Source organism: Drosophila willistoni (genome assembly GCF_018902025.1).
Source record: "Drosophila willistoni isolate 14030-0811.24 chromosome 2R unlocalized genomic scaffold, UCI_dwil_1.1 Seg167, whole genome shotgun sequence".
In the NCBI taxonomy this organism is placed as follows: domain Eukaryota; kingdom Metazoa; phylum Arthropoda; class Insecta; order Diptera; family Drosophilidae; genus Drosophila; species Drosophila willistoni.
This window is the reverse complement of record NW_025814050.1, coordinates 11,204,081-11,217,114: the sequence shown is the minus strand read 5'-3', so window position 1 is coordinate 11,217,114 and position 13,034 is coordinate 11,204,081. Positions and strand designations below refer to the sequence as shown.

At 31.9% G+C, this 13,034-nt stretch overlaps 1 protein-coding gene and 2 non-coding genes across 3 annotated transcripts in view; 2 read left to right on the top strand and 1 right to left on the bottom strand.

Annotated features, from left to right (window-relative positions):
• Positions 1–13,034, top strand: part of LOC26528776 (serine-rich adhesin for platelets) — a 113,080-nt gene that overhangs the window by 84,781 nt on the left and 15,265 nt on the right. Inside the window, exon 5 of the mRNA XM_015178405.3 lies at positions 7,004–7,198. Within this exon, the coding sequence (XP_015033891.2) occupies positions 7,004–7,198 (195 nt within the window). The remainder of the gene's footprint in view (positions 1–7,003; positions 7,199–13,034) is intronic.
• Positions 1,711–1,781, top strand: Trnag-gcc. The gene has a single exon. It is a non-coding gene; the product is annotated as a tRNA-Gly (tRNA).
• Trnag-gcc lies at positions 3,191–3,261 on the bottom strand. The gene has a single exon. It is a non-coding gene; the product is annotated as a tRNA-Gly (tRNA).

The following is a 13,034-nucleotide window of genomic DNA, read 5'->3' as shown; positions in this document are numbered from 1 at the left end:
TATCTAAGAGGCACTGATTTTGCTTTGCCATTGTATTCTCATTCAACTAATGATGTAAGAAGATATCTCTACTACCTTTATTTAAGCATAGTTTTCATTTTAAGCATTTTTTATTAGCATTTTGCCTTCCTCTGGATGCAAAAATAAAAGAACTCTCCTGATTGCATTCGCCTTTGGAAATTAAAAAATTTAATTAGCCTTCTGCTTTGTGCTCACTAATGAAGCTCACGTTGACCTTCAATATCATTACTATGGCAATGGGAAATTATTCAATTTGTAAAAAACCTTCTCTCACTTTAAATGAGTTGCCAAATAGAGCCCCCAGCATGGGGCCTTGCCTATTTTTTTCTTAAATCTCAGGCTCCAATGGTAGAGAAAACAAAAAAGCACAACGAAATTCACTTCACTCTATTCCCACAGTTTTTCTTTAGTGGACCAACAGCTGGCGGTTACAATGTCTCCAGGCTAGGCAGAGCAGAGTAGAGCAGCATGCCCCAAAATCAAGTTGGCCATTGCCCCAGACAACAATAATCTGTGCGAAATATGTTGGAAACGTTTTTTCCCTTTATTTTTTTTCTGTTATTTTTGGTATTGTTGACTCATTCACATGAGTCATCTAGTATTTCCAGTAGCAGAGACACAGTAACAAAAAATTTGCCCTCATAATAAATCCTTATTTAAAATCTAATGTGCGGGACATGCATGTCACAAGTTGACAAAGGTTCTATAAGAGAATTCTAAGAGAAATATTAAACTTATTTAGCACTTTTATTTTTATGGTAAAGTAATAAAAGTTTTTTTCTCCAGCCAATTTGGTTATCTAGTTCAAGTGAGAGGAGGCATTTAAAAGGAACATTAAGGAATCACAATCACACTATAAAGAAGTCAAAGTGTGTGGGTTTTATTTGACCATTCTTAAGAATTCTTTTACTTATTGTAAATACATGACTTAAGTACGTGATTTTTATGGGGCTTTATAAAAATTTATATTCTAGTTCTAACTAAAAACTATTTGTTAGTCCTTTAACTCCAATCTGGCTTTAGTTTTTATGTTTTGCTGCAAAAACGATCAATTTTGGCTTTAGATCGAGATGCTTCTTTAAGGTTGCCAATTTCCTTTGCTTTTTCTAGCATTGTTATGAATATTTAAAAAAGATTTTCTTCAATTTAAGTGACTATGTCGTAAAGCTCCAAAAGGATCTTTTCATAATGTCTAGGACTAATTTCTATGCCAACCAAAGTAAAAGAAATTCAATTAAAAACCAGGAATTTCGTAATGGCTGACTCAACTGGAATCTCTATAATCTATAACCAAATCATATTCAGACCAACATTATTATTCTTGATCAATTTATGAGAATTGCAATTATCTTAAAATACAAAAACAAAATTGTCTAAAGTTCTCATTACTATTTGGCAACATTTGGCAAGTGACTCGATAAATTATTGTTGTATATGATGGAACATCATTTTGTCGAGAAGTTGCCACATGTTCAATTAAAAATTTGTTGAAAAACAAAACTCCATTATCTCATTGATATTTTTGGCATATTAGTCGTTCATATCTCTCACTGAATGCGCAGTGTTCTCTCATGACCTCATAAATCCCAAGAAAGGGGGCCAGAAACTAATGCACAGTGGGTCTAAAAAATCATATGTTGGTGGTTGAAGAATCTTGTCAAGCCATTTGGGCGAATGAACCACAACGAAGCATCGGTGGTTCAGTGGTAGAATGCTCGCCTGCCACGCGGGCGGCCCGGGTTCGATTCCCGGCCGATGCAAAATAAATTTTTTTTTGTTTTTCTCTGTGATTTTTTGTATGGTATTTTGTAATATGTCTTTAATTGCTTGAAAATTGCCAACACGCAAAAGAAATGCCCCAGACACAACATGAGCGTGAGCTCGTTCAACAATAATAACTTTTGGCGCATTTGAATATGCAAAACACGTTTCTCTGCCCGTTTTTTTCTCTCATTCATATGCAAAGTAACTGAATAAGCATGCGCGCATTTTTGCATTCACTTTAGATCAGTTGACTTGCGGGCAAAAAACATTTAAATTAGTTTCTTTTGATTTTTTTCCCTCTCGTGTATGTATATATGTATAGAATAGCCCAGAGGGCAAGAGAACTAAAGACGCGACAAAAAAACAAGAAGAAACGTAAAGCGGAAAGGGGCGGCGAAGCATATTCTCTTAACGACATAATTTAGATACATTTTTGCAATTTAACTTCATCACAATGAATTTCCCTATTAAAACTAATTTGTGCACTCTGTGAGCAATTTTTATCATGGCAAAGCTAAAAAGAATTCCCTCTTATTTTATGCAGCAAAAACAAGGGAAAACATGTGAATAAAGTATTAAAAAATGTGTGAAAAACATAAAAAAATAAAGTTTACAACAATTAGACATTGACCCTGATGGAATGTGAGTTGACATTCTACCACTAAAAACTGATGCACAGTGGCTCCTTTTGCTCCTTTTTGTTACTGGTAAAATTTTGAAATTTTTTAATCAAGGCAAGAAATAAAGTCTTAAAAAGTTTTACGTGTGAATGTGAAATGAAATGTAGAATCAAACTGAATCAATAAAACATATAATTTTTTCATAAAGTATTTAATGGAACGATTAAAGTTTTTAAAACTTCATTTATTTCAGAATTAAATATTATTTTCCTCTAAGTTTTAAAAAATAAATAGAATTTTTTAAATATTTATTCAAACCAATAAATTAAAAAAGGTTCAAATTAGAATTAAAGAAAAAGTATTTCAATTTAGCTGGATAACGATCTCTAAGATCTAATTGTAAGATTTATATTAATGAAACGTAAAATATTATTGTTTAAAAATAATATTCAATGTTAAAAATAAAACTTAAAACAATGCTATAAACTAATTTATTTTCAAATAATATTTTCCAAAGTTTACAGCAACTTTGAAAATCTGGTATAAATACAAAATATAATCTGAATTGCTTAAAATTCCTTGACAACTTTTAAATTTATAGCAAAGTATTTGTTTTCATCTTTTTAAAATTAAACCACTGAATAACATAAAAATTAAGCCTACAAAGAAGTAAGCAAGAAAAGGTATGGCGTCAGTTTTAACTTTTCAACTCTTAATTTTGTATTTGTCTTTGATTTAATTATAATTGTATATAATAATTATTAAATTTAAAAAAAAAAGTGGTTTGCATCGGCCGGGAATCGAACCCGGGCCGCCCGCGTGGCAGGCGAGCATTCTACCACTGAACCACCGATGCTTGTGGTTTAATGTTGCTTCTAATCCAGCAATTGCAAAAGCATCAACATCTGCGAAGACTCTTCCACTCACAGCTCGAGACTTTCGTCTTGTCAGCTGTCTGTAGTTGGGCGTTCATTGACCTTATCGCAAGTAAAGTAATGAGATAAGAGAAGAGACAATTACGACACAGGTCTTACTTCTCGATCAATTAGAATTCTTTGCATTGTCACTCACTGATCATCAACTTACATTGCGTAATCGTTACATATTTATGTATCACACATAATTGGCAATCAACACTCCTCTTCAACTCTATATACCATGGCCAGAAACGTGTCTGAAATAGTCCCACGTAGTGGATAAATATCTTCAAGCAACCAATTGACCAACCCACGTCCAACTGGCGCTTACCTTAGCTTCACTTCAATTCACTGTCATCAAAAGTGTTTTGCTAAACCGCGATTTTATTGGCATAATTGTGTAAGATTAAGCCAATCTGCACCTTTACCCAATACCCACACACTACTCATGAAATGGACAAAATGAGAAGAGAAATCCGGTTACGCGCTTTAACTTGATGGTAATTGCTTATCAATATAAAAAACAACATGAACAGTTTGTAAGACAACAAAGAGAGCAAAGAATGTGATTTTGTTTTAATTACTGAAGTTAATTTAGGCTAACAATGGCTTCTAAAAGTAAAACCTCTTGCTTACCAGTCATAGAGACTAAAGTAAAACATTTCTATTACATACTATAGTTAGTTTGTGGCAAATTAACGACATTCCATAACAAAAGTTTTCAATAAAAGTTACAAAATTCCACAAGAAAAGAAAAAAGGCTTTGGCGAATCTCATTAGTTGTTGAACTACTTTAAACTGTTTGGCTTTATTATTTTTAAACCTTAATCAATGCTAATACACCAAAAAATATAAAACCAAAGTCAGCGTTTAAGTAGCCAAATTAAAATTGTGAATTTTCCACCCTACAAAATTTGGTCTGAAATTCCTTTTTAAATAGCTACACCTACTGTAGGCCAAGTTTAAGTGTAAAAAAATAAAATACATATATATTTTTTCACTTTATAACATAAAGCTTTATATTTTATCAAGAAAATAGAAAACAAATTAGGTAATGTATGATCTCATGCACTAAAAATATGACATAAAATGTTATTACTTCAAAAACATTCCCAAATGGATTTTTATTAATTTTTTTAATAGTCTTTTCTAATGGAAATTGTCAATTATTTAATGTTAGTTCATGCCCTTGAGTAGTTTTAGCGGTGTCTTTTTTTTATGTTCCTACTTTAAAACATTGTGTTGGGTTTTTTTCTTCTTGTTGTTGTTGCAAGGTTCAGTGCACGTTTGTGGCATTGGCCATTTGTAACATTGTAAGTCTTTTTTCGGCATGAAGTGAATATATCTAGAGACATTGCCGCCTCAGACTAGACTTGTACTAGCCATTTATGGCTTCTGGTTGCTGCTGCGGTTAGCATTGAAAACCAGGCACGAGTACTTGCAAAAAAAAAAGAGGAAAAAAAGCAGCAGCAGCAGCAGGGAAAAAAAGTTATCTTAAAAGCCAACGACAAAAAGGCAAACATGAGGTCAGCCAGGCAGGCAGCCAGGCAAATAGTCTTGGCCCAAAAGACAAAAGTTGCATGAAAAGCAAACAAAAGGCACTACCAAATTATGCTAATTATTATCACAAAAAAAAAAAAACATAAAATTAAACCTGTATTTTTATCTCTCTTAAAGCACAGAGTGACGCCATCCAAGAGATGAAAAACTCAAAGAGAAAACAAAAGTTGAAAGAGTTTTACTCTTAAGCTGATCGTTTGTCAGAGAGAAAGAAAGAGATTTTGTTCTCTCGTATTCCCTCTACTTCTTTCTCTTGTGTGCACTCTCTTTAATTACAAATAATAATAATAATGGAAACAGGTGTTTTCGTTAATGTTGCACCTTGTTTCGGTGCTTTCTGTGTCTTGTTGTCTCGCGTTGTTAAAGCTCCTGCCAGCTGCCTGCAACTGGAAACTGGTTTCACTCTAAGAATTCATTAATTTGGTCAAATTATGACATGACTCCATGTTCAAGTTCGTGTTGGGGTATTCTTTTGCTGCGCTCCCTGCCTTGTGGAAAGTCAAGTGCATTGATAAAACAAAGACACAAGCTTGGAATTTTATGGATACATTGGTACGGGATGTTGTCAAGGAGTTAGTCTAAATCGTCCATAAAAATCTCGCATTTTTGAATTCGACGTATTAAATTTATTTCTTAAATCATTAAATTTTGTTAAAGACTTATTGGATATTAATTTTGGCTAATCTAGAAGGATATATAGAATAACCAATCTTGGTTTTAAAGTTAATGATACCATTTTGCTGATGTCAATGATGATTTATCGATTTCACTTTGTTATCGATGAACTCTAAAAGACTACTCTGATGGGAACTTCCTTCTAAAACAAAAACCATCTTATTTAAAAAAAATCAAATAACCCACTAAATAAACATAGATGGTCATTTCACCTTGAAAATAAATCATTTTATCTAAAACAAATTTAAATATATCCTTCAACAATTTTGTGTCTCTTAAAATATATGCCAATAATCACGCCTAAAAAACTTTTACTTACATTTTTTGATTTGGAGCTATTGACATTGTATTTCCATATCAATATGGTAACTTTTCAATGTGAACATTCCAAAAGGATTAGCCTATTGGTCATCACAAACTGCTCTACTGGATTGGACCTGGTTCTACCTAAATAGCAATTTTAATTTTAATGCAGTTCCATTTTGAGAGTCAAAAACTGAATAAGATCTTACAATTCCACAATACATTAGCTAATATAAGTAAAAATTTATCTGTTTTGCTCCCAAAGATAACTCAACCAGTTTTAGTATGCTTGTATTGTACAATAAAAAAAAGTTCATAATACTTTAGAAATCGTGTTTAAAGCAACCACAAAATATGTTAATAAATTGTGACGTCACTCGATTTGCTTGCAAAAAAAAAAAAATAAGAAAAAAAACAACTTTGAAATAGAAGGCTTAGTATATTTTATCTTTTCAACTTCTCAGTTAGTACAAAACTGAAGAAATAAACAAAACCTCATATCAGTCTGAAATTTGCTGTGATGCTGCTGCTTTTCTAACATAGAAGCCAGCAAAACACCAAAAACATTAAAAAAAATAGGGGTTTCCCTAGCAAAATTCGTGGCGTTTGTTTTTCCACATTTTCATTGTATTTGTTACCAATAAGTGAGTGTATCTCATTAAGAGACACCAGTGAGTGAGAAAATGGGTTTCGGCAAATTTATCAAGACGCTTTTGGGGCGCAATTCAATGCGTGATACAAGGAATAAAGAAAGAAGCAGCAGCAAGAACACAAATCATTTATACAGTGAGTAATTGTTTCAAGTGCACCTGCAAACTAATTAATCCACTAAGAAAATAGGGTATCAGATACAACTCTGTTGAATAATAACAGCGCGCTAGCAGCCTGTAAAAAGTTACAAATTGTGTGCATACTTTTAGGCTGTCTAAAAAAGTACAGAAATTTTACAATGCAAATTAAAATTTTTTGTATTTAACCCCAAGGTGTAATAATTTACTATAAAATAAACTAGAAAAACTAAAAAGTTTTCATTTTGGAAGCAATTTTTGTGACACCGAATTTAACATGTTTTTTAATTGCATTTCTTACATTTTGTTTAGATTTCTTATTCTAATTGAATTTTATTTTATTTGTCTTTTGCAGAGAAACGTTTGAACGGGAACACGCTGACAACAGCCACAACAACAACAACAATAATATCACCAAATTCCAAGGGAAATACAAACAAATCAATTCAGAGCACTAAACAACAACAACAACAGACGTCCAACAAACTAAAATCCACATCGATTAAAAACTCTACAACAATTTTGCCTCAGGCTGAGGGCATATCTGAAGGTAAGTTAAAAACATTTAGATGCAGATACATATATATCCATTTGTAATAAAGTGAAAGCATATCAAATTCAAGAGCGATCAATATTTTGATATCAAATCGAATTAACGCATTGCCCAAGAGTCTTTTGTTATCAATTGCTTTCAATCCGCAACGAATCAGTAGTCACTTTTTCGCTATCAACCTAAACTACCTCTCACTACGCCTCTCCTCTCCTCGTTACTTTTAGGGTCTTTCTCTGTATCTCTTTGGGGACATTTTTTGTGTGGTTGGCAAAACTTTTCATGGTGAAGTTGCATCAACGAACTTTGATAATTAAAATTAATGCCACTAATTAGACATTTGGGTAACTTACATTCAGTTAGACAGAAACGTGCCTCAATAGTTTTTGTGGCCGAGAGAGCTTTGCTAATGATTGCATATTTATTATTTCCAACTTCTCTGTCAAACCTTTCTTCAATTTTCTGAGGGATAAAACTTGCCACAAAACGTAGTCATTAAAGTATGTCCCGATATCATGCTAATGAGTTTTGTGTCTGTGTGTCTGGTGTCTGGCTAAACTAATTCACATTACTGCCAAATCAAATCTAATGACAGTACCTTAATGTTAATTAAAGGCTTTCAATTTCATGAATAACTCTTTTATACATCTACAGTATTATTCAATCAGTATGCCATAGATCGAAGTGGTTTAGAAAACTAAGTAGGAGGCTCTACTATCATTTTAGTGATAAATTATGTATGTTATATTAGGTTTATAGACTTCTTATTAATTGAAATTGTCCATAATATTGGACATAACTAACTCATCTTATAAAAAGCAACTTCTAAAACTTGATTTAAAATCAGACGATTTCGGTTATATAGCTCTAATACACATTGGTGATGCTCCCTAAAATCATTTAAAATGCATAGCTTTGTCTATAAATTTTGATAAAAGAACTATATTTCAAGACTGTTTGACAAAATCAAACTATGATAGAGTTTCAAACTTAAGTATCAAACCTTAACAAATATCTTAATTTTATTAACTAAATTTGGTTAAAGGTTTTCTAAAGTTAGGTTTAAAGTTGATAAATGATTACATATGTTGATTTAAAATTGGTAAATTTATAGAAATGAATGAATGATTAAAATGTTTGTCTTAACTTCTACATTATGCATATCCATAAATTGAATAACTTTGAAAGTCATGGGTGAAATATCTTTCGGAATAAAAAAATAATGAAAATATCAATTTTTGAGCCTTACATTAATTATTTAGATTAATGTAAGCCATTGTCAAAGTCCGCTATTGAGGCAATGACTTATTAAAATCAATTTCATTTTCCCTTAAGTAATCAAATTCCCATTGAGAGGGGACCACACACGTTGTCAAAGAAATAAAAATGGGGACCTAAATGTACTTTTCCCTCTTTCTTCCCACACTTTTTGCAATGCAATGGAGCATGTGGAGTATAAAATGAATTGCAAACTCAATGGTAATGATCATAATATCCCCTACGATATTGGCTTTTGTAGTTGTAGTTGTTTTTTCACTCTTTTTTTTTGGTTACGCATGATGGAGAAGTAAAAGTGTTTAACTGAAAGGTGCGTGTTGATGGTGTTGGCCTGAGTCTTTGATTTCACATATGGCCACAATTCGGCCATTAACTTTTTGCATTATACACACACACTCACAAAACAATTAACGGGTCATGGGACTCAACAAAAAATAGCAGACAAAACTAAAATCAAGCTTGACGCGTGCCGTTGACAAAATACAATGTAGAGATATAAATAAATAAATAATTGTTTTGTCAATTTAATTGAGTAAAAGCGTGAAAAAAGGCCATAAAAGAGATGGGGGGGCCGAAACGGCCCACGAAACGACAACGAAATCAATGAACTTGATGTGTGTAGGCAATAAATTAGAGTGAAAACAAGCCGCCAAAATAATGGGCAAGGCTTAAGCCAAACAGACGACGGACCAACTAACCAACCAACCAACCAAACAGACGAAACACCCAACATCAAATATACAAAGTGTTGGCGTTTGTTACAACAACAAAAATTATAAATAAAAAAAAAAGAAACCGACTAACTTAGTGTCCTCTGATTTTTATAAATATATACTTAGCACCAGGAATTCGGAATAGAAACCTAAAAGTGAAAAAAGTGCTTTGGTTGAGCATGAAAGTGCTTTAGATCGATATTTATTGAATTTATTCAAATTTATTCAAACGTGAAGTTTAATCCAATTCGATAATTTGGTATATATTCAATTATTTTTCAAGATTTTTGTCAATTCTGATATTATCATGATGATCTTTTCAAAAAGAGCTAACAAACTTTTTTTTTTGCAACTTTTGGAATACTTTTGGCTATATACTTTCAAAACAAAAGTAAAAAAGGGTTTTGAACTTATTTGAACAACTTGCACTAAATTAAAAAAGAACATATCAATTTTTAAAATCGACATTAATATATTTCGATTAGAAAATTATTATCTTCAAATTTGAAACAGTAAAATTATTTAAAAATAGAATTGATTTGTATTTAAACTTAAGAAGTGGCCTTAAACTCTCGCCAAAATAGTTCAATAGAAATAGAAATAGATTGCAGTGCCAAAAATAAACTAGAAACTATTTTTTACACGCTTTGTGTCAATGTCACGTTTCGTCTCAGTTCCACATTCGATAGGAATGTTTTGATAAAGTAAATTCAGAATTACTCCAAAAGGTTATCTTCTGCAAAAAAGAACTCTTCCTCCTATTAGCCACATCTAGTCGATTAAGTAAATAAAGAAACCTATATACCACACAAACAAGGGATAGTTTCAAATGTAGGGTATCAACGGCGAATGAAAAAAAATATTATTTAGATGCGGGTTGTCATTTTGGTGAAAAAAAGGGTGTGAGGCGGGGAAGACAATCAAAATTAAATGACAACTTAATTGATTGTCTCTTCAGTTGACGGTGTGAAAGTCATAAATATTGTATATAGTATTGATGATATTGTGCATAGTAGAAAACTCTGGCGCCCAATGTGGGCCACACTCAAAACATTTAACGAACAATTTAACATCAAATAAGCCCAACCAAATTGAGTGGTGGGGTTAAGGGGGCTGATTCGAGGGGGAATGCACTGGAGCATACACCAACACGTTCAGAATAAAACGCCACCTCCAACAACAACAACAACACCAACAACAACCACTCGTTCAACATCAAAGCAAAAATGTTGTAAAAAAGCGCCAAGCAGCAGCGTATAGCGGCATAAACAAGTTGTGACATTACAAAGCGTGGGCAGAGGGGCGGGCAAATGAAGAGGTGGGGAAAGTGATGATGGAGGGGGTAAGGTGTAGATGCCGTGGCAAGGTAATGCAAGTGCTTTGTGGCATACAGTTCAAAGAACCACCTGTGAGTGTGGGTCATATACTCATATATACTCATTCATAAGTTTTCACCATTGAAGTGTGTAGGTGGTTCAAGGGGGGGAAATGAGCAAAATATTAAAGAAACATACACAAAGAAAACATTGTGTCCTAATAATTTGAAGTAGCAAAGGAGGATTATCCGTTGCAGGACTAAGAATCGTTTTATAGGCCGCTTCCTATAAATTACACAGTAAGACAATTTTTAAATTCTTCAATTCGTATGATTTTGCAATGAACTTCAATATGATGATGATATGATATGATATGGTATGAAAAATCGATTAATAAATTATAAACTTTATAGAAAACCTAAAATAATGCCGTAAAGTTAGAAAATTTAATAGAGAATATAAAAGAAAAATCGGAGCTAAACTTTATGGGGTTAAGGGGTTAAATAGCTCAACACATGTATTGTAAATAAATATATAAGGTATATAAATGGTTATAGGCGCATCTAGGCGGGGGAAATAAGGTAAATTTGCTCCCAAAAGTATGCAATAGCCCGACCAAGAATTTGATTTTAGAAACACTTGAAGAAGTTTTCAAAAATTCTGCGGTTGATTAAAATACCCAAATCAACAAAAAAAAAAACTATCCCAATAGTTTAATGCATAAAAAAAGTCCAAACTCCAATAGACCAAACAGAAAATCCGCCAACTCTCATTAATCTTAACGAGCTCTTGTCTCTTGAGCTTATTTTATTATAATTTAAATTCCACTTATAAAAATGAAAAAGGCTTCTAACAATTTATGAGCAAGAGTAACTAAACTTCGTTGAAATTAATTTTGTGTTTGATTAAAATTTTCACTTATTGTTTGCAATTTCCCTTTCTATTTATTTACAATTTTGTGGGGCGGTCTTTGCAATTTCTTTGTTTTATGATTTTTAATATTAAAAGAAAAGGTTGACAAAAGTAAAAAAAAAGAGCCGCCACATCGCATAGGTAATTGTAGACTCTAAGACTTTCGCGTCACACTTGGCCAGCAAAAAAGAGCTCTGGCCATTTGAGTATGCAAAAAAACACAAAAAACCAAAGCCGAAAAAATAAAACACAGAACTGCTGCGGAACATAGCTCATTAAAAGCCACGCTCCAGTTAGAAGCCAGCACTATAAAGTTTTATCAAGTCGCTTTTTTTTCTCGTCTTGTATAATTATGGCTAGCCAAGTTTAGAGATTTTATTGAATTTTTTAGCAAGCGACAGCCAAATCTTTTAAATGCCTAAAGGCAAGCTAAATAAACCACTTTGACCCAAATAAATGCCACAAAGTTTCATTAATTATATGATTTGAAATTGATTAAGAAAAAAATTCAATGCAATAAATATGACAAACAATGAATAATGCCGGATATGGATTACTTTTTTACCATTAAACAAACAAGTAAGACGGAAAAGAATGGTTTTTTGTGCATTAAATGCATTTCCTATATATTTTTGATTAAAATGCCTTTAAAATTGCCTCTTAAAGTGTTTAAATTGGGTATCTTTTGCTCATAACTATGTATAACATTTCTCACAAAAAATGAACGACTTATAAAAATACTGATTGAAATCCAATTGTTAAGTACAGTTTATTTAGATTAATGAATAAAAAACTCTAAATTTAACTCGTTGACTTTCGCCACAATCACCTTGTGGGCGAGGATAATGAAAAGTATTTTAAAGTTGTTAGCTTCCGGAATAATTGGCGTCTCTTTTATATAAGTGCTACCAAAAAAAAAATACAAATTTTTGGAAAGTTTTCCCCTTAATACTAATCCATAAAAATTTTCCGCCTATACTCATAAATATTTTTGCCATAAAACGCAATTCTCACGCTTTATCTGTAAATATTCAAAAATGGAAAGAAAATAATAATTACACAAGCAAAAAGACCCAAAAAAAAAACTTCAGACACTTTATGCAATGTTTTCTTTATATTAGTTTGTCTTTGGGTTTGGTTGGTTTACTTAAGTCAAAAGTTTCGTGTGCTCTGGCTTCTTTGCATAAATTTATCTACATACATACATATATATATAATAAATATGTATTAACTTTTGTGTTTGTCATGCGAATTAAACTTGTGAAATTTTTACATTTATTGCTGATATATACATTTTGATTTATACAAAACTTATTTGGGACAATCACAAAAAAGCGCTTTGTTAATGCATTTAATAGTTCTCTTTATTTTTGTTGTTAATTAAGCAATATTGTTATTTCTCTCATTGGTTAAACATAAATATTGCGTAATTCTGTTGTGAATTTTTCTGTGTCTTTTGTGTATTATAATTTAGAATATCACAAACTGTCAGAATCAGAATCAGAATTGTTCAACTGATCTTTTCTGATTTTTGAAGTTTTTAAACATTAAAGTAAATATTATAAGAATTGTTTCTTTACATTTTACACTTTTTAAAGATGTTATACCTAAGCTAGC